The sequence below is a fragment of the Lucilia cuprina genome, chromosome 6 (genome assembly GCF_022045245.1).
Source record: "Lucilia cuprina isolate Lc7/37 chromosome 6, ASM2204524v1, whole genome shotgun sequence".
Lineage (NCBI taxonomy): Eukaryota > Metazoa > Arthropoda > Insecta > Diptera > Calliphoridae > Lucilia > Lucilia cuprina.
In genome coordinates, this window is record NC_060954.1 from 17,555,657 (window position 1) to 17,578,911 (window position 23,255).

The 23,255-nt window shown below is 31.3% G+C and overlaps 1 protein-coding gene across 1 annotated transcript in view; it reads right to left on the reverse strand.

The window, feature by feature from the left end:
- The window catches only part of LOC111680389, a 200,674-nt gene that overhangs the window by 172,399 nt on the left and 5,020 nt on the right, over window positions 1–23,255 (reverse strand). The window contains exons 2-5 of the mRNA XM_046953779.1: window positions 9,866–9,958; window positions 9,671–9,728; window positions 320–456; window positions 86–259 (exon numbers count right to left, since the gene is read on the reverse strand). Coding sequence (XP_046809735.1) covers window positions 86–259; window positions 320–456; window positions 9,671–9,728; window positions 9,866–9,958 — 462 coding nt within the window. The remainder of the gene's footprint in view (window positions 1–85; window positions 260–319; window positions 457–9,670; window positions 9,729–9,865; window positions 9,959–23,255) is intronic.

Here is a 23,255-nt window from a genome sequence, read left to right on the forward strand (position 1 = left end):
TAAAAAAACGTTAAAGGAATAAACACGAAACAAAGGGACAAGGAAAAACACATTTTTTTAATTAAAAAAAAAGTAAAAATCTTACCTCAGCACCTACTTGGCGCAATTGTTCACGTAATTTTTTAATATTGGCCTCAGATAACTTATAACTCGGATTATTCGTATCACCCTTTAAACGTTCTAAATTAAGTTTTTCCTGTTCGAGCATTTTTTGAAGAGTTTGAATTTTATAAGTTTCCATTTCGCGACGTTTGATGCTCTATAAAAATTAAAGAAAAAAAATTAATGGAAATTTAAATAATATACTAAAATGACTTACATCCACAGGCTGGGGTCCAGTTATTGAGGCCGTACGATCTCTGCCCGAGAGTACCGGTGTTGAGGGTACTATACCCACCGAAGTGGGTCTCGCCAATTTTTGACTACGTTTTACCGCCAATTCAACAATTGTTGAGGCTGTTAAGAGAAATGTTAAAAAAAAATATTGTTTTATTTTTCTGTTTACTTTTGTTTAATTTATTTTAAAATTAATTAGTTAATTATTGTCTAATTTGCACTTAATTAAATTGTTATTAATTATTATTTTTATTTAATTATTAAATTAAAAGGTGAAAACCATACATTTATTACAAAGTTGTCATGTATTTTTTTTTTATTCCCCTTTCCGCTATCTCCTTTCCTTTAGTATTGCCAACTGTTCGTCTATTATTGTTGACAATTGAATTGATTTAATGTTAATTTGCGTGTATAACCGTTATTATTTGTTATTACTACATGTCACACAATTACAGTGACAATTAAAATGACAACGTCAGCCGTACCTTGCATTTGCACTAATTGCTTAAATAAACTTTCAATTGCAGTTGACAACTAAGTAGCTGGGGATCGGATTGTTTATCTTGATACGCCTCGATTTATCATATTGTTAATGGAACATTTTCTTACACATATAATCACCGTTTTAGTCAGAAATCAATAAAGACATCTCCAATATATGAGATACAACTAATAAATAAGTCCGATATATTTTACAAACAAGTATAGTGTGACAACTGACATGCCCTTCATATAGATAAAGAAAATAGAATCAAACTTATCCTTGGTTCTTTTAAGAGGAAAGACATTTTGGACTTTGTAAAAAGACCTGATATTTAGAATCATGCGAAGCAGTACAAATATATGAATGATCTCGCCCTTATTTTGTGGAAGATTAGCTGGTTCTTGCAGCAAGTATTTGTGGAAGGCAAGGTATCTTCAAAGCAAGTTTTATCTGATTTGCGACTTATATTGGAATGCTTTAAGACTGAATTTTGTGCCGAATATATCTTGGATCGGTAGTGCAGATAAATTTTCCGAAACGGAGCGAATACATAAATCACTTCACATCCAAATTATGCTGAATATCTGCTGGTTTTCTGGTTTTCTGAAAACGACTTTTTAATCTCAATTGCTTCTCCTTTTTATAGAACCACGTTAAAAGAAAACAAAGTTGGATCGAATCTATTATCGATCGAATTTCAAGAGTAAAGAGAACAAGCTTATAGCTTTATTGGAAATTCAAAGATCAGAAAATACGACGGAATCTATTGTTGATTGCGAGATTACTGAACTACTCTCTTTTTTATATTGTAATGAAGTTATGAATATTACTACGGACATTTCAAAAGTGAAGATAACAAGCCTATGGGTATGAATTTATAAAAGATCAAGTCTGAATTTTGCTAAAGATCAGCCGTTAGTCACAATTAGTATTCCTAGGAAATGCGGTATATGAAAGGAAAACTTTTAGTATCAACCGATTTGCCTTTTATAGAAACATTACAAATCAATCATTGATTGCAAACGAAGATCTATTATACATCCTTGGGATTTTAGGAGGAATATCAACAATCTTATAATTATGAAACTCGTTATATGCTGAAGATCAGCCGGTTCTTACAACAAGAATTCCTGGAAGATGCGGTATATAAAAAGAAAAATTTTAGTCTTAACCGATTTGCATTTTAAGGACCAAATATCAATTGTTGATCGCAAACGTAGATCGATTATAAATCCTGTGGATTTCAGGAGGAAAGTCAACAATCGTCTGTATGACCAGCCAGTTCTTACAGCAAGAATTCTTGGGAGATACGGTATATGAAAAGATCGTAAAGGAAGATCGATTATACATCGTGTGGATTTCAGGAGGAAAGTCAACAATCGTGTGGTTATGAATTTAGTTATATGAACTTGATCCAAGAACTTGATATTTAGTATAAAACAATACAAGGCCGAATATATTAGTGATCATATTTGAACTTTACAGAACATGAACTCGAACTCTAGTTGCTCAGATTAAACGGTTTTTTTTATATAATTTGGAACAACATACTAGTTGATTAAAAGAGAAAGCTACGAATCAACGTATTAATAAGGATGATTTTAGGAGAAGAAAAGGGCGACCAAAGAAAGATTTTAGAAACTTCAAAGCTTTACATTCTATATTCATTATACCGGCAATAGATGGCGTTGTAAGGAAAATTTCGAACTCTAATAACAGGAATGAAATGTTTTAAAACTATAACCCTAATTCTAGGAGACAAATACGAATCAACTACCAAATTAAAATGAGCTTATGTCAAACAAATTCGAAAAGTCGGAAAAAGTCGAAAATAGTCGGAAAAAGTCGAAAAAAGTCGAAAAGTCGAAAAAAGTCGAAAAGTCGAAAAGTCGGAAAAAGTCAAAAAAAATCAAAAAGTCGAAAATAGTCGGAAAAAGTCGAAAATAGTCGAAAAGTCGGAAAAAGTCGAAAAGTCGGAAAAAGTCGAAAAGTCGACTATTTATAAAATATTAAAAGTCGAAAAATCGACTTTTAGTTAAATGAAAAAAGTCGAAAAATCGACTTTTAACTAAATGCAAAAAGACGAAAGTCGAAAAATCGACTTTTCATAAAATGCAAAAAGTCGAAAAGTCGACTTTTCGTTTCAACTATAGAACCCTAATCAGAACCAAAATATTTTTAGATTAACTAATCTGATTATTAATTGGCATTTGATTGCCATTAAGCCATTCTTAACAAATCAGCTGAATATAAATCTAGTGGACTTGAAATATTTTCTTTGCTTTTAAGCTTTTTATAATATTATTTCCATAAAAATATTCAACTTACTATATATGATGCTCTATGTTAAAGCAATTTTGTCACCTACATAATTAAAAAATATTTCTATTCTACAGTCACGCTTAAAATCAGTTATTTTTTTATCCAAATACCAAAAAAAAAAACTTACTCATGCCCATTACAAAGTTTAAATTTGTTAAAAATAAAATGAAGTTTTTATTACAATTTTTTTTCCTAAACGGAAATAGTTTAAAAGCTTCATAAAGACAACGAATACGTGAGTGTTCATAATTGGAAATATGTGTGAAATTTAGAAGACAAATGTAGAATTTGAAAGTAGAAAATGAAAATATTTGCAACATTGTTTAAAATGTCTTATTTTTTATTTCTATGTAGACAAGTGTAGATACAAGATATGTAATATACAGCGCGAACTAATGTTGATTTGTGGTGATTACAAGTATTTTCTTTTTGTTTAAATTTAAAGGAATGAGTAGGATTCTATAAATCGACTTTCGAATAATCGAACAATCGACTTTTTGTCGGAAAAAGTCGAAGTCGACTATTTTGTTCCACAAAAGTCGATACTCGACTATCGTCTATGAAAAAAAGTCGAAAAGTCGACTTTGTAAATAAAAGTCGAAAAGTCGAAAAAACTCGAAAAGTCGGAAAAAGTCGAAAAAAACGGAAAAAGTCGAAAAAAATCGGAAAAAGTCGAAAATAGTCGGAAAAAGTCGAAAATAGAAAGAAGTCGAAAAAATTCAAAAAATTGCAACAAATAGAAAAAATATAAATAACATTTTTTATTAATAATAATAATAATAATAATAATAACAATAACAATAAAGTCGGAAAAAGTCGAAAATAGTCGAAAAGTCGAAAATTTTCGGAAAAAGTCGAAAAAAATCGAAAAGTCGCAAAAATCGAAAAGTCGAAAAAAGTCGGAAAGTTTAGAAAAATTGGACAAATAATGCTGGTCTTTAGGGCGGTTATCTTACTACTTAGTTAAACTAGACTTAACTTGATGTTAGATCAAATTGGAAACAAATTTAGGTAAAATTTAACAGCTGTTTGTGTTTTTTGATTATACAAACAAATGTGTTTAGCTTTGTTAGTATTGCCAACTTTTCAGTGAAAAACATAAACAATAAACAGCTGTTTTTTGCAAATATTACTATAAACATTCAAAAAAATAATAAATATTGATAAAACAAATACGAATATTACTATTTACTTAAAATTTGAGATTTTCTTCTTGCGTATTGATTATTTCATTGTTTTTATTGATTGTGAGTATTCGATTCGAAACTTGCAGGTATTTTGGACAACTACTCACTACACAATTTATTGCAACACTGATTTGAAGAAATTGAAACCGATTTGTAATATATATAACCGATTTATAATATATATAATAAAAATTTCACTTTTTTTAAATACTTACAGCGTTTATTGTTAATTTTAAAATAAAAATAATAAATTCTCTTGAATTATAATTTATAGAAAAATTTAATATTGTTTACAATAATGATTTAATTAAATGTTGGTCACATTTTCTATTACAGTCCAAGTCCAATTACTGACAACTAATACTACTCTTGTTGTGGCTGCTGTTTATTTTATTTTCATTGTTTTTGTTTTAGCATGTTTTCATTATACCCAGCAGTCCGGAAGGATTGTCTCGAATGTGAAATTTAGGATCATCATTGTTTGTTGACCCATAGGGGATTCTTGGACGAGAGTCTATTGATCTAATATTGAATAAAATGACATGTACGACGATTACATATTGTCAAGTAACACTGCGGAGGACTACTTTCACTATAGATTACCTGGGATGTATGATGTAATCACTAGTTTTTAAAGCACATAAGAAACAGTTTTTTTTTCTTTAAAAAGTGGAATGAATACCTTGTCATCTTATTAAACTACTGGAATGAGTTTCTTGTTGATTATTGTTGTGTTTAATTATATTAAATGTTTGTTATCTAATAAACCAACCAGCAACAGCAACAACAACAACAATAACATTAAATGATAAAAATCATATACAAAAAAGAAGAAGAAATCATTTGTTGTAAAAAATACATACATGTAAACATAAATATGTTTTTAATTTTATCTTACAAATACTTATTGTGCGAAAGCACTATCAATAGGAACGAATAAAGGGATGGGTAGGAATGAAGCAGTTGTCAGTGTAAAGCTATTCAGCAAAAAACTTGGCAATGATTTGCATTTGTGCAACAACTTACTGTTTAAATTATTTTAAAGTGCTTAAATAATAAAGTATATAATGTTCGCAGGACTTCCTTACAATTTTGATCTCCGAGTTCAAGATCCTTTTTTTTTTTTGTCAAATCACCACTTATTTAAGTGGTGATATTTACCAGTCGATAAAATTCGTCTTTTCGACTTTTTGTGTTAATGAAAGTCGATTTTTTCAACTTTTGTGTTTTAAAAAAAGTCGACTTTCGCTTTCCGACTTTTTCCGGCAAGAAGTAGGGTTCTATAAATCGACTTTCGAATAGTCGAACAATCGACTTTTTGTCGAAAAAAGTCAAAAAGTCGAAGTCGACTATTTTGTTCCAAGAAAGTCGATAACTCGTCTGTGCAAAAAAGTCGAAAAGTGTACTTTGTTAATAAAAGTCGAAAAGTCTGAAAGTCGAAAAAAATCGATAAGTCGAAAAAGGTCGATAAGTCGGAAAAAGTCGAAAAGTCGGAAAAAGTCGAAGAGTCGAAAAAAGTTGAAAAAAGTCAAAAAGTCGAAAAATCGAAAAAAGTCGAAAAGTCGGAAAAAGACGACTATTTATAAAATACTTATAGTCGAAAAGTCTAAAAATCGATTAAATTAAATGAAAAAAATCGAAAAATCGACTTTTCATAAAATGCAAAAAGTCGAAAAGTCGACTTAACTAAATGAAAAAAGTCGAAAAATCGATTTTTCGTTTCAACTATAGAACCCTAGCAAGAAGTCTGTTCTTCGATTAGTCGACTTATAGAGTCCTACAAAGAAAACGTGCTCACACATCTTAATGTTCTATACAATCTTAAATCACATATTGAAAATCCTCAAATCTCCTAATTCTGGCAACTTGCTATTGTGCATAAGTCTTCTGTCCTCTTCGACACTAGTCAATGTGTCAGACTGCTTATAACGTAGTCCCTATTAGTTGCTATTGTAGCCCAAATAAAGTCAAGTAAATATCGACTTTGTATACAAATGAAAAACATACACTTTGAGTAACTCTTCGCGTTAAACAGCTCTTCATCAATTGACCGAATAGGAGAACGAAATGTGAAACGAAGAAGCGAAATTATATGAACTTATAAAAAAACAAAGTCAACGACATATTTTTTTCTTGCATGCAAATGAATGGAAAAAATGCGAAAGCAATGCAATAACAAAATAGTAAAAAAAACAACAAGTGAAAAAAATAAAGATATAAAATTAATTAATAATATTCATACATGAATATACATAATACAAATAGAAGGGTTTCCCTTAAAAACATGTTCGTTATTGCTTGGATATCTAATTCGACAAAATCTAACTGGAAATTTGTGTTCATTTTTATATGTTTAGGCAGGGAAATGTTCACAATCTTAAGAGATTTTGTATATTTTTTAGATTTTTTTTGGGAAACCCTTCAAGTACTTAGTGGTTTATAAGTGCCGAATGGTAGGAGGAAACCATAAGACAAAAGACATAATACTAATAATGTAAACAACAAAGCAATCACTATCAAAACAAAACAGGTCATCTAAACAATAAATTTTCTAATAGAAAATATTGTAAATTGGTTTTTTATTAGAGAAGACTTCCCTAGACCATTAAAAGTGTAAACAGATATTGTTTAAATTTCGCCAAAGTTACTCGCTATGAAAAGTATACGAATGGACCAATTTTCAACGCTTTATATAAATATGTATTCGAACAAATATTAGCGATAACCAAAATCATTTATCGATTACACCTTTAGAAGAGAGAAGAACTCTAGAAGGTTTAATTTAGAAGAAGTACAGCATAGATTTAGACGATCGTAAGCGATATTCTAAAACATGCCTGAATTTTGAAAAGAAAACGATTCTAGCCGATTCTTCACAGTAGCGCTCACTGCGTGGTACGTAGCATATTAAAAACGATTTAGATCTGTACCGCTCTTCCTTGACTATGATGGGTTCTATTATGACTATTTCTAATAAGGATGGCTAATGCAAAATAAAAATTCTATTGAAAAGAAAATTTATGAAATATTGCGTACGATCATTACATATTAAGTTTCTAGATCGGTTGGGTCTAATACAAAATAAGATGGATTCTGAGAAAGACCAAGTTAAAGTGCAATTCGGAATGTAACATCTTTCTGTTCATTTATTCAATTTAGTTAATGTTTTTGTGACAAATTAGGATCCTCTTTTAAAGTCCTTAAAGACTAAGTTATCATTGTCTTTAATCCTCAAAATTTGTTCAGTTAGATCGTATAAAGCTATAGATCTAAGTCGGTGTGACAAATTAGCAGTGGTTGTTTTATGATTTATTACTGGTCCGGGCGTCTTTAATTTGTTAGTGAAATCTTTGAGTGTCGACTTTGAAGAGCGAACTAGTTTGTACTATATCATTAACATTGATTTTACATGGGAGCAGGCTCAAGACCCAAAGACAAGTTAAAGTCTGTAAAATTTTACTTGTTCACTATAGCGAATGCATTGCCTATAAACAACTTTAAGTTGGAGCGATTTACAGGATAAACGTTTCATGTAGATTGTAAATCGATCCATGGTTAATTGATCCTCATTAAGTTATAAGTACTTTCTGATTTATTACTGATCCGGACGTCTTAAATTTGGTAGCAAAAAGAGCGTACGAGTTTGCTCTACATTTTCATTAACTTTTACATGGCAGCAGACTCAAAATCCCATGACAAGTTAAAGTCTGTGAAAGTTTTACTTGTTCACAATTGGGATTGTATTGCCATGACTTTTCCCATTGCTAGAGTTATATACTTTGAGCTCTTATATCAATTGGATATTGAAAACTTACGTTCTAAAACAAATCTCTCTAAATAGGAGGCATTGGGGTATTTTGTAAAATTCTAAGAAATGACAACTTCAAAGAGTGTCCTGCCTTTATTTAAGAGATCACTATGATGTGGAGTTTAAGCGGATTACAGGATAAACTATGGTATATCGATCGCTGGTTAACTTATACTTATTAAGTTATAAGTGCTTTCTGATTTATTACTGATCCGAATGTCTTAAATTTGGTAGCCAAAGCTTTAAGTGTTGAGTTTGAAGAACGTACGAGTTTGTACTATATTTTCATTAACTTTGATCTTACATGGGATCAGGCTCAAGATCCAAAGACAAGTTTAAGTCTGTAAAAGTTTTACTTGTTTACAATAGGGATTGCATTGCCATGACTTCTCTCAATTGCTAGAGTTATAAACTTTGAGCTCCTATATCAATTGGATATTGTAACGGTGTAGACTTAAGTTCTAAAACAAGTCAGTGAAGTATTTTATGAAATTCTAAGAAACGCCAACTTCAAAGAGATCTTTATGTGGAGTTTCATCTGATTATATGATAAACTATTCATGTAGATTGTAAATCGATCGCTCGTTAACTGATCCTCATGGAACAGTTCGATATTGTAGGAAAAAAGATAAATTAAGTAGACAATTTAATCAAGAATAAGTAGATGATTATTGACCATAACGACCTTGTAATCCCCTGATATTTACACCGATTTCTTACTAAAAAAGATCACCGCTAACTGAACAATAAATTCCCTTAAAGATCTGTTTGTTAAATGTTTAACAGTGAAAAGAACTGTAAATAATAAACAAAATAATAGAATTCTATATCTATATATGTGGATATATATTGATAATAATTTCACCACAAATACAAAAAAATGATATGTTTTCTGAATATTAATATAATTAACAGCAACAACAACAATATCATCATTAACACCCACCCACTTTTATGCGTACATTCACACTAACCACAAAACATGTGATCATCGACGACAACAACATCAGTACTAAAACAGCAGTTTTACTCGTATTAATTGACAGTTAGTGGTGAATTGAAAGTCGCATTAATATAATTTAGAATTCCATTTTCAATTGTAGACATAGTGACGCATGTTTTGGGTTATTGAAATTGAACCTGACGCAAAAAATTAAAAGTATTGGGTAGCTATAGTAGTGATCGACATGTAGAGATGCTATTTTAATGCGGGGTACTCTTTGAGACTCTTGTTTAATAAAGAGTTCTAGCGTGACATGAGTACCTACTCAACTGATGCAGGAGCTTGTGGATATAGTTCATATATAAAGCCATATCAGCGTTGGTTCAGCTGGATATCGAAACGTATGCTTTTAGGGGTTTCAAAGTCATCTTAAGTATTATTATGGTCTGAGTCGCTGTATAATATTTCATTCTTAAATAATCGGTGTTATACATACTTCATTTCATTATTTATTCTAATTAATTAATAAATTGTTCATGGCAAATATAATTTCAACATTATTTCTTCTTCATCATCATCTATATATTTACCTTTTATTAAACTAACAACAGTTGGATGTTTCTCCGAACGTACTTCTGTACCATTGACCTGTAAAATGAGAGAGAGAGAGAAAACAAAAATATAATATTAAAAAAAACCACACAGTTGTTCAATATAAATATGTATACTTATTTGTTGTTATTTTTTTATTAATTTAATGGACTTAAAAAACAATTGTAACAGACCTTTAAGATCATGTCGCCAGCAACTAAACCAGCAATTTGTGCTGCACCACCTGGTTTCACACTTTCAACAAAAACAGGATTGTCACCAGAAACCTGCAAGAGAGAGAGAGAGTGAGAGAAACATGAAAATAAACATTAAGAAAAGTAGAAAATATTAAAGTTTAAATAAATTGGAATTTAACATAAATATTGTGAAAGAATAGAACAAGATAATAGTAAAATATGTTTATATTTTTAAACATATGGGTGGTACAAGTTAGGTTTTATATTTCTCAAAGGATTCTCTCTTTCAAACTCTCTGAAATCTTAGTAGATCTTGTAGGGGAGTACTTTTTATGTACTGGTGTCATATTAAGCTTAGAGTGTTAACTATTAAATTAGCCCTGTGGAACTTAAAAATAAAAACTTGTTAGAAGAATCACCAAATAAACTAATTTTGATATTAAAGTTGTTTAATTTTAATCTGCCCATAACAGCTGATGTTGTTTTCAAAGTAGTTAAGATAATGTCAACCCAATATCTTCACTAGTGTGACTGCATTATCTTATATTAAGTTATCGTTGTCTATGATTATCAATATATATAAAGATCGAGGTACCAAATAAGTTCAGTTTGATATATTCCTGTTCTGGACGTCTTGAATGTGAGAACCGAATATAAAATTAACGACTTTGAAGAGCGAACCTCCTTCAAACGTTTCGAAACTAAATTAACTAGCAAACTGTTTTATCTTTGGCCAATAACATTAATCAGTAGGATCAGTTGCACCCCAAAGGGTCCAAATGATTACTTTGATCATATACGAAACCAAACAATAAGTTAAACTTAATATTTACGATCTAGTCGCCTTAAACGCGTCCAATATCAGTCAGCGACAAATGTCTTTTTCTATAGTGGTATATTTTAATAAGCTGGGAAGTCCATGCATTTTGTTGACCAGTTATAATTGCAGGCTCAAGTCCGGTTATCAAATTAAGTGTTATCTAATGAACCCCTATTCTGCATTTCGATTACGTTGACGAATTCAGTTACGCAATGATCGAAAAAAGGTATTCCTACAAAAAACTAAATCGAAAGAAAAGGAAGAAGCAATTCCATTTCGTTTCAATACTTTACGATTGTGTTTATTCTGCATTTCGATCGTAATTACGTTTTTGTAAGTTGTTGTTTATGTGGCGGAGAGTCGAATCGAAATGCAGAATAACAAAGTTGCCAAACGGAGAAAATTTCGATTCAAATTGAAATTGCGAAATAGGGGCCATTGTACCGAAAGTTCCCCTTGGCGAGACATCCGCCTTATTGCAATCCCGGGGTATAAAGTGGTGGCCAATACCTCCAGTCTGACCGGGACTGAAAAATTGGTTGAGTTGGTATTAATTGTATATGGTACGGGATGAATGTGAGGTTCGCGGACCTTACCCCACCCGACTACCTTATGTAAGTATGTGTCATACGTTTTTCTGTTATGAATGTGTCGTATAAATGAGATGTCTGCTGGGTTAAATGATGATGGAAGAAAAGTATCATATACATTTGATACCATTGAATTTTCCTTACTTGTCCAGATATGTTAGGAGTAAGAACGACGTCCACGGCTTATTGATGATCGTACTTCGGTGTACCGGTAAAGTCTCTATGAGCTGTTGCCGAATCAACAGAGGCCATAAAATGGTCAAGAGATTAGATGTCTCGAGTACTCCAGTACTTGTGCATGGACCCGTCAGAACCAATGTACAAAAATTGCCAGCTGCGTTTTTCATTGAAGAACAAAGGGGCGATGGTAGACCGTTCTCAAGTCTACCCAGTGGGTGAAAAAGACCACCGTGAGATAAGACCGTCAAGGCAGGTGCTCACGTTAAAACCCTCGACATTCCTGTACCGGAAGTCTGGAATATGAGAACCCACGTTTAGAAGGAAGAACCTCTTCTTAACATTTAGAACACAAGTAAAGGAGCAATCGGCTTTAGGGGCGTTATTATTATATTATTTTAACAAAAACAAGTTCAAATTCTTCCTAATAAGTTAAAGTCTGAAAATAACGGACAGTGCCTACGTTTTCGGAATTAAAGCCATTGCTCTAGTCAAAGAGATTTTTTTAGAGATAATCAGTTTGATATCAAACGAAAACATTTCCAGTTCTAATGATAAATTGAAGTCTACAAAGTACAAGTTTTGCTGCATTAATGGGAACCTACTGCCAAGAGTTCTCTTGCATATTTTCGGCCTAATTATATTACGATCCTGGGAAGTTAGTGTTGTTTGATTATATTCGACTTAATTGCTTTGAAGTACTGCGAAGTCCTGTCAAAAAGCGACTAGGGAGCAGGGAAGTTAGTGTTGTTTGATTATATTCGAACTTTATTGCTTTGAAGTACGGCGAAGTCCTATCAAAAAACGACTAGGGAGCAGGGTCAATACCCATTGTTAAGTTTCCGTCTGTTTATTTGTTTATTATAAGAATTACTACGAACTGCGGCAACGTCTTTGGGTAATCTAGTAATTGTTGATTTAGAGACAAAAATTTTCATCGCCCTTTGAAAGTCCAATCTCTCGACATTAAAATAAAAGCTTTAAAAGTCCGTCTGTTCATCAAAGTGTGCTGAAGTATGGGTGATGGTCCAAGAACTAGGACTCGCAGATCTAATTTATCAAATAGATTCAGAAGGGCAATGTTAATATTAAAATTCGGTATTAAAAACTAGTGTTCGTAATGTTTCATTTTGAGAATCGAGATGATCGAATACGTAAAATGTCTAACAGAAGGGGCAATAAGTACTCTATTTTTCGCCGTAAACAAGAATACGAACACAAACACAAAATTAAAAGAAAGATGAAAGATGTAAGAGACTAAAGATCTGTTTTTTTTAAGGAATCTATCGAAGATGACATCATAGCTAATAATCAATTAAGTATTTGACAGAACGAACACCCTGAACCCGAAACGATAACTTCATTATTACATAAAACAAATCTAAATTATGTTTCCAACATCTGTTGACATTAATCCATTACAAATGACATAATAACAATAATTTACAACATTTTACTTTAAAGAATTCTCTATAGAGAAAGAGTGAGAGAGAAAAATATATAAGAAACAAATTTACAATAAAAAAATTAAAAGAAATATTGACGTCAATTTAAATATATTTATAAAATTGCTTGGAAATATGAAAAAGAAAAATATTAACAACATTAAAACTACAATAAACGTCATCAACAAAATCATTCTCATGATCATCATCATCATCATTATTATCAAATGTGCATAAAAATAAATATAAAAAAATGCATTTTCATATATTTATTATAAACACCAGGAAAAAAAATGTATAAAATAAAAGCAAAATAAATTGTTACGAATGCAAATGAATAGTTGTGTAAAATGGTCAGTTGTTTGTATGAATGGATGTATGGATGGATGGACGGATAGATGGATGTTTGTAGCAAAGATCCACATTTATTCAATTTAATGTTCAACATCCATCAAATCTACAATCTGCATTAATGTAGTGGAATTAAAAATAAATTTTTCAAATTAACAAATTATTATTCGTCTTTTTTAGCGGCTACTATAACTCACAATATGAGCAATTATACATAATTTCCATAAAGAAAGGTGTTTTGTTTAGGAGGTGTAAAACCCTGTTACATAATCGAATAAACCTGTTATTTTTTGGTAATAGTCGAACAAAAATAAGTAGTTATTCGATCAAAAAGTAACTACTTATACTTTTCTCCAATATTACTCGTCTACTTAGTGTGTAAGTACAGATTTTACTGGGATTGTATGCGATCAATCTATCTATGCTGTTCTCCAAAACAAACACCCTTTATCTACTGCCTGTAATTGTCAGTCGGTCGCACGAGTATTACAGCAGCAGAATTAAAAGGTTTACGAACATGTATGCTGAATTATGGAAACATGTTTTCAAAATCTTGTCACCGACAAAATGTTTTTCTTATTACTTTTGTAAAGAATTTAGAAAGATTGTACACAATTACGCAATACATCTTTATGATCTTTGGCAGTCCGAGCACAAGAGATCAAACTTTCGAAGATTTAATTTTTGTTTTACTACCTCAGCATTTTCTCTACTGATTGGATTAGTTCTAGTTCTAAGTAAACTGAATTAGATCTAAATTCAAACTGAACCAGAACTGAACTGGAACTAAACCAGAACTAAACTAAACAAGTACTAAACTAGATCTGAGCTAGAACTGAACTAGAACTGAACTAGAACAGAACTAGAACTGAACTAGAACTGAACTAGAACTGAACTAGAACTGAACTAGAACTTAACTAGAACTGAACTTGAACTGAACTAGAACTGAACTAGAACTGAACTAGAACTGAACTAGAACTGAACTAGAACTGAACTAGAACTGAACTAGAACTGAACTAGAACTGAACTAGAACTGAACTAGAACTGAACTAGAACTGAACTAGAACTGAACTACAACTGAACTAGTACTGATCTAGAACTGAACTAGAACTGAACTACAACTGAACTAGAACTGAATTAGAATTGAACTAGAACTGCACTAGAAGAGAACTAGATCTAAACCAGAACTGAACTGAACTGGAACTGAACTAGAACTAAAATTATCCCAAACTTCGACCTGTATTTGCCATGATCGCCATTTAATGGCTTTCTTTGCTCTCATCGAAAATGCAACCGGATTTCCAATAGCACAACTGAGTAATTCAGATAAAACTCTTTCGAATTAATGGCTTTCTTAAACACTTTTCCTATTTAATAAAAACATTAGCAGTACATACATTTTCCAAATACCTTTTTAATTACCTCACCACATTTATTACGTTACAACATTTCACTTTTATTAATAATTCAATTTAACAGTTTCGTTCACTCGCATGTATTACATACAAAAATCATTCATGCGAAGGTAAAAATCATTAAAAAATTTATGCAAATTTGTGTTTTTTATATAAAATATTTTTATCTACATTTTATGATATTTTAATATTTATATGTATAAAAAAAGAGTAAATTATAAAAATCAGTTGAATTAATTCTTTCTAATAACGCTATCACCCCTCCATTGAACAAAATACACGGACGGACTTGTTATTGTTTTTAATAAACTACAACAACATTAAAAAATCACAACATTTTAGTAGATTTGTTGCTAAATTAATTACAAACATTTATGTTTTTTACAATAACGTTGTTTATTGGTATTTTGTTATTATAATTGTTGTTGTTATTTTAAAATAATTCATTCAACCTTTAAAGCAGTGAACAAAACAACCAGGCGACTAGACACCAATCATCAATAAAATTCAAAATCGGGTGTGGTAAAATTGATTATGAAATATTTATTTGAATTTATTTAAATTGAAAGTGAAAAAACTGTGTGAATAAAATTTATCTAAAGTTAAGAAGTTTTTTTAAAGGAACTCTTAAAATAAACGAGGGTTGCAAGAAAAATCATTTGAAAAATAGTAAAAAAAAGATAAAAAAAGTACAAATTTACAAAAATTGCGGAAATATTTTTTTATAAAGCCAATGAACTAAACCAAATGATGGAAATTATTATCGAGTATATTTAAAAAGTCATTTAAGTGTATTATAGATACATATATAGTAAGAAAGCATGTTTCTCTTCAATTCCTTTTAATGATAGACATCTTTCAATAATTCATTTTATATAGACTATTTTTGAAAATGTTGCTGTATTTTCTAAACACACAAATCAAAAATTTGTTCATATTTTATTTTTGTTGTCTTTTTTTTTAATTTGCTGGTAGTTTATAAATTGGATATTTGCCAAAAAGAACGGGTCGTTTTAATGTGTTTTTGGATGTTTTGTATTTTTTCTTGCGCTTTGTTGCTCATAATCGATTGGACTCAGCATCTTTGATATGACTAATACTTCGTGTATTTGTTTGGTGTTTGCAAATAATTATTAATTTTTGAATACCCTACAAAGAGCATTTTAATTCTGGTAGTAACTCTCAGGAAAGTTTAGATTAAATATTACTTATAAAACCATACTATGTAGTGGTGAACTTTAAGGACTATATACAATACTATAGTCCACTTATAAACTAAAAACAATAATATAGTTGAATCTATAGACCCATCCAGAGTCTATACACTATAGCCAAGACTTAAGTCCAGACTGTAGACAGAATATAGTCAAGACTATAAATAAATCTATAGTCCAGATTATAGCCTAGAATATAGTCTAGGCTTTAGACTAGACTATTGTTAAAACTATAGACCAGAACTAGAACAGAACTACAACAGAACTAGAACAGAACCAGAACAGAACTAGAATAGAACTAGAACAGAACTAGAACAGAACTAGAACAGAACTAGAACTAGAACAGAACTAGAACAGAACTAGAACAGAACTAGAACAGAACTAGAACAGAACTAGAACAGAACTAGAACAGAACTAGAACAGAACTAGAACAGAACTAGAACAGAACTAGAACAGAACTAGAACAGAACTAGAACAGAACTAGAACAGAACTAGAACAGAACTAGAATTGAACTAGAACTGAACTGGAACTAAACTGCGTTTATACCAGAACTAAACCAAAACTTATCTAAAATAAACTGGAACTCACATTTTATTTGAAACTGAACTAATCTCTACCTTAACTGCAGTTTTAACTCAAGATTAGAAAAATAATTCTTAAATTTTAAATTTGTTTTAAATATACCTGTTGTAGCGTAACTTAAACTTATACGCTGCCAATAAAACTTTTTTGTTTTCTTTTAATATTTTATTTATATTTTCTGCTTTTCAAATTGTTTTGATTTATAGTTTGTGCATTAAAATTATTACTTTTAACTTTGATGAAACTTGTAAAAGGCCAAATTAAAGATCAAGTTCAAGATTATTTACTTTGTGCCGCAAAAAAATATTTATTTAATAAAACAAAGTATTATAAATTAAATAAATAAAATAAAAATAAACTATGTTGTTAAATGTAAATAACAAATATATTTCTTGCAGTGTTTTATTGAGTGCGAGAGAGGGAGATAGACAGCGTCAAAATGGTTTGATAGCGTAAATTTGTGTGTGAAATTGACAAACCAAGCAAATTAACATTAACAGTCAAAGTGTTGTGATTTTGTCATATTTTTGTTTAAATAGTACCGACAATAATAAACAACTAGTGGTTTGTTTATAAAAAAAGTATTGAATTTATATTTATTTACTTATCAAGTTCATCAAACAATAATTCATTTGTTCGCAGATGCCCATAGTTAAAAATAAAAAGCAGACATCCATGCAGATAGTAGTTTATAAGTGGCCCTAGCCAGCTGATGCTAATAGATATAATTGTTGTCATTGTCATCTAACTTCTCTATTATGTTAATTAAGGTTTTTTTTTTCAAAATTGTTGTTTTATTTTTATACATAGTTTATTTTTTAGTATAAAATCTTTAACGGCTTTTAAGTTTCATATTTTGCCGTTCAATGTTTATCATTGATGATGACTTCATTTTAAATAGAAATAAATATTGTTATTTTTTTTTTGTTATTTAGAAATACAAATGAAATAAACTGTATAATATTTATAAAAAAAAGTGTGCACAATAAATAAATAAGCAAAATCTTAATGATGATTTAATCAGTATTATTTTGTTATACAACACAAACAAATATATAAAAATCAATTTCATTATGATTTTAGTTGATTATAATAATTTCAATCGTTTGTCAATCTTGTGTTATGTTCTGTATGCATTTTAAATTTTGCGATAATTATATTATCTTTAAAAAAATGATAAAAAGTTCAAAATTTCTTAGAAATTATGTTTTGTTTAAATAATTAAATAATTATTTTGCAAATAGATAAAGTTTAGTTAGAAATTGTGTAAAATGTGGGAATGAGTTTAAGAAAAAACATATAATGAATCAGTATTGAGAAATCTTGAGGAGTATTTCTGAGAAATATAATTAAAGATTCAAAATATCGCTTTATATTTATAATTAAAGTTGACATTTAACTTCTGACCTTAACGTGCAGACGAACGATTTGAACAAGAACAGAATACGCGAACAGAATCTCAACAGATGGTTTTGAAATGAACTGCGGTTCTGGTGTCTTCTGTGAAGAAGCTGGGGTAAGTATACGTCACCATCTCCCCAACAACTGTAGTGTCTTTCGGGTTAAGGTATTCCCGATAATGTCAGCGTGTAAGGTACTATATAACCTCCATATTCGCGGCAACATAGGCATTGTTATCGATAATCAAGCGACACTCCTCTCACTGAATTCATAAACTAACACTTTCCTATTACTTAGACAATGTAAGAAAGATCTGTCAAGGCTGCGCAAGGACCCAAACATTATCCTTGTTGGGGTACTTGCAAAACGGGATCTGCTCTTGATATCTTCCAGAAGATTTTATATCAAGAGTAGTATCCTCAGATTCTATCTCCAAAAGTCAGAAAATAGTTAAAAGGGGCCTAGATATTGTGGCCCTCGTTCAATGAGAAACTCACAAGACTCCTTATGAACCGAATCGGACGGGATGTATAGAGACTGATGAGCAGTAATAACAGGACACTGGATGCTAGGCAGACATTCAAGTCAGCTTAAGCTAGCTTTCAATGAACACTGTCGCAGTTTCAAAGACAAGAGACAAGAAACTGTCTTCCATCTTCTCTATGAATGCTCTGGTCTATCGGTTAAAAGAAACCGATTCCTTTTAAGATACTTCATATGAAACATTGGTGAGTTATCTGCGAAATGTGTTAACATAATGACGATCCATCTGATCCTAAGCTAATGTAGATATTAGTTCATAGCGTTGCGCACGACTGGACTAAGCTGTTTTTTGGCTACAGTCAGAGGAAATGGACGCATTAGTTTTTATTCTTACGCAAATTTGTCATTTTTAAGCTTGATCACATGTGCTTTAGTTTTGATCACTTTATAATTGTTGCGGGTCGTTGGTTTTATAACTATGGCGGGGAGTTGGCAGCAGTTGTCATAATAAGGAAGAAGAGAGATCAGGGCTGCTAACTCCATCCAGATTTTCAGAGTTCAGAACTGCTGAAAAGTATAGTCCAGCACGACAAGATGAATTAAGTTCCTGTTACACTTCTAATTCCCTTTTTTCTTCTTTTTAATACCACTGTGCCTCACTCAGTCTTTAATAATAGAGGTCAACAAAAATTCCTAGTACATAGACCAAAATGCACTTTTCTAACGTTATGAGATGCGCTTAATCAAAATGACACGCGTTGCAGATTTCGATAAAGCTAAATGAAGCTGAGTCAAACAAACCTGTAGTGCAGAAGAACGAAACAATCTGAAGAAAAACAATTCGAGGCAAGAAACTCCATTGTGGTTACAAGAAGGACAAAGCAAGAAAACTTTCTTACCATCTCCTCTGCTCATAATATCCGCTGAAGTATTCGAGAAAGCTTTATCAGTTTTGTCGATCTATAATTACACATGTAGCGGAAAATGAAACCACTAAATAGCGGTTATTAAAGCGCCACTATATTGCAATAACCGCAAAACAAAATTATACATCACAATTATAAAACGTTGACATTGCACTCTAATTCAAAAGATATTGTGGTAACGCAGATCTAAACCACAAGAATCAAACTGAAATTTTGTTGAGATTTTTAAACGATTCTCGGTTGATTCTTACCGTTATGAATGAATTTAGCGCAAACATCAGACAAGCATGATTGATTGTATAGCAGAAATTGTAGGGAACTATGAGACATAAATTCCAGAAAGAAATGTGGACACAAAAAAGGAAATAACGTTTAACGTTTTTTTAATAACCACTTCCACTTCCAGACAGTCAATGCTATCATGGAATGTGAAAAATGAATGAAAGTCGGAAGGCAATTAAAGAAATATCAGCTGATAATTTTATATCGAAAAACGTTTGAGCTATAACATCTGCATCATAAGGGTTCCAGGCCATTTGTGAAAAAAAGAATGCGATATTGGAGTCTTTAAGACAAGACAACTGCAGTTACTAGACTATTGACTAGACTATAGACTAGACTATAGACTAGACTATAGACTAGACTATAGACTAGACTATATACTAGACTATAGACTAGACTATATACTAGACTATAGACTAGACTATAGACTAGACTATAGACTAGACTATAGACTAGACTATAGACTAGACTATAGACTAGACTATAGACTAGACTATAGACTAGACTATAGATAGACTATAGACTAGACTATAGACTAGACTATAGACTAGACTATAGACTAGACTATAGACTAGACTATAGACTAGACTATAGACTAGACTATAGACTAGACTATAGACTAGACTATAGACTAGACTATAGACTAGACTATAGACTAGACTATAGACTAGACTATAGACTAGACTATAGACTAGACTATAGACTATAGACTAGACTATAGACTAGACTATAGACTAGACTATAGACTAGACTATAGACTAGACTATAGACTAGACTATAGACTAGACTATAGACTAGACTATAGACTAGACTATAGACTAGACTATAGACTAGACTATAGACTAGACTATAGACTAGACTATAGACTAGACTATAGACTAGACTATAGACTAGACTATAGACTAGACTATAGACTAGACTATAGACTAGACTATAGACTAGACTATAGACTAGACTATAGACTAGACTATAGACTAGACTATAGACTAGACTATAGACTAGACTATAGACTAGACTATAGACTAGACTATAGACTAGACTATAGACTAGACTATAGACTAGACTATAGACTAGACTATAGACTAGACTATAGACTAGACTATAGACTAGACTATAGACTAGACTATAGACTAGACTATAGACTAGACTATAGACTAGACTATAGACTAGACTATAGACTAGACTATAGACTAGACTATAGACTAGACTATAGACTAGACTATAGACTAGACTATAGACTAGACTATAGACTAGACTATAGACTAGACTATAGACTAGACTATAGACTAGACTATAGACTAGACTATAGACTAGACTATAGACTAGACTATAGACTAGACTATAGACTAGACTATAGACTAGACTATAGACTAGACTATAGACTAGACTATAGACTAGACTATAGACTAGACTATAGACTAGACTATAGACTAGACTATAGACTAGACTATAGACTAGACTATAGACTAGACTATAGACTAGACTATAGACTAGACTATAGACTAGACTATAGACTAGACTATAGACTAGACTATAGACTAGACTATAGACTAGACTATAGACTAGACTATAGACTAGACTATAGACTAGACTATAGACTAGACTATAGACTAGACTATAGACTAGACTATAGACTAGACTATAGACTAGACTATAGACTAGACTATAGACTAGACTATAGACTAGACTATAGACTAGACTATAGACTAGACTATAGACTAGACTATAGACTAGACTATAGACTAGACTATAGACTAGACTATAGACTAGACTATAGACTAGACTATAGACTAGACTATAGACTAGACTATAGAGTAGACTATAGACTAGACTATAGACTAGACTATAGAGTAGACTATAGACTAGACTATAGACTAGACTATAGACTAGACTATAGAATAGACTATAGAATAGACTATAGAATAGACTATAGAATAGACTATAGACTAGACTAGACAATTAGTTTCCTATAAATTTCTTTCAGTGTAGCTTAAAGCAACAATAATGAAAAAATAGAAGTTAATAAGTCAAAACAGTTAATATGCCGGTTTTTACACCAAAATAAACTCCAGAAAGAGGAAGAAAGAAAAAGACAAAAAATCATACTTCAATACATTCACACATACACTGACAATACAAAATACATGATAATTTAAAATGAAAAAAGTAAATAAAAAAAAAAAACATAAATAATACAAAACACAAAACAATGTGAAGTCATACATTTCGCACTTTGTTAAAAAAAATATTTTCTTTTTGTTGTTGTTGCTGCTGCTGCAATTGTTATTATTATTGTTGTAGATTTAATTCACTTCTGGTAACTTGTACCCGTAGTAACCCCTTGAGATTGTTATTGTATTGTTGTTGACTTTTCTTTTTTTTGCATTTTTGTTGCTGCAGTTAAAGTTTTGACTTCCTCTTACAAGAGATTTGAGTTTTTATCTTTTAGTTTTGTGTTCAGTGTTTTTTTCCTACAACATTTTTTTTTTTATTTTTTTTTTTGAGTTGCAGTCTTTATTTGCATGTCTTTAATATGTGATTTTTATTCAATATCATTATGAGCAGCATATTAGGGTGGTAATTATTTGTGAACTTAATTTATTTTCCTCTTTTATTTAAAACTTATTCTACTCCAACATAATTTCGCCCAACGACACTACTATGGTTCTGTTGTTTCGACAACAGCACCTAGAAGGGAAGAAATTAATAATCCCAAACCGTAGTCACAGAGACCTGTGATAAGTTGAGCATACACTCAACCATGTAGGAAAAACACTAAATAAATCAAAGAGAGGGCAGTGACCTTGCACCACGTCCATCCTTTCACTCCGCCAGAAACTTCAGAAAACTCCACCTCGTATATCCAAACCTTTATTAGCTCAAATCCAACATTTTATCATTCCACTGTCATGTTTTGTAATTCGTAACGCTCCAGCATCTAGGAGCGATAACAGAAATGTATCATAAAAATCAAATTCAACGTCTATCAGTCTTTTAACCAAGCAACCCTCTTCCCGCGATTTGGGTTTTAACCACAGCCACTACGTGGGTACCGAAGGAACCTCAACCAACAGACCAGCTAGGACATAGTCATGGTCACCCATAGTATCAGATTATGTGGTGCTCTGGTTCGACCATTTTTCAATTTATGCAAGGACTAGGCCAGGCAGCAAATTGTCAATCATTATAGTCCCGGAAGACCACAGGTATTGGTAGCACCTATCTACCCCCGGATTGAAATACACCATGATGTGACACTCATCAAAGATTCATGTTCGGGGGATGGAATCATGATACATCCAAAAGCAGAGAAAAAACCAAAAAGGGTTTTATAATGAGCCAACCATCAAAGGAACACTTTTTGAACTTTATATTATTCTGATTCGTTTGAAAAGAGGAGTGCAAAATCGCCCAAAACATGAGAAAGCTTAATATTTTATCAAGACAACTCTCGGTCATTTGTTTTAAAACTATGTACTTAGAAAGAAGTGGAAAGTATTGCCTTGGTTACATCGTTTCACGACAACGAAGGTGAAAACCTTGCCAACAGGGGACATATTGGGAAGACTCTTTGCAAACTTTTCAACCGAGCGAATCGCGTGAATATAAGATAAACTAAACGCGACTCCTTGAATACTGTAACGTATTGAAGATAAACTTAATCTTATTCAAAACTCATGTCCAACTTGAACCTATGAAC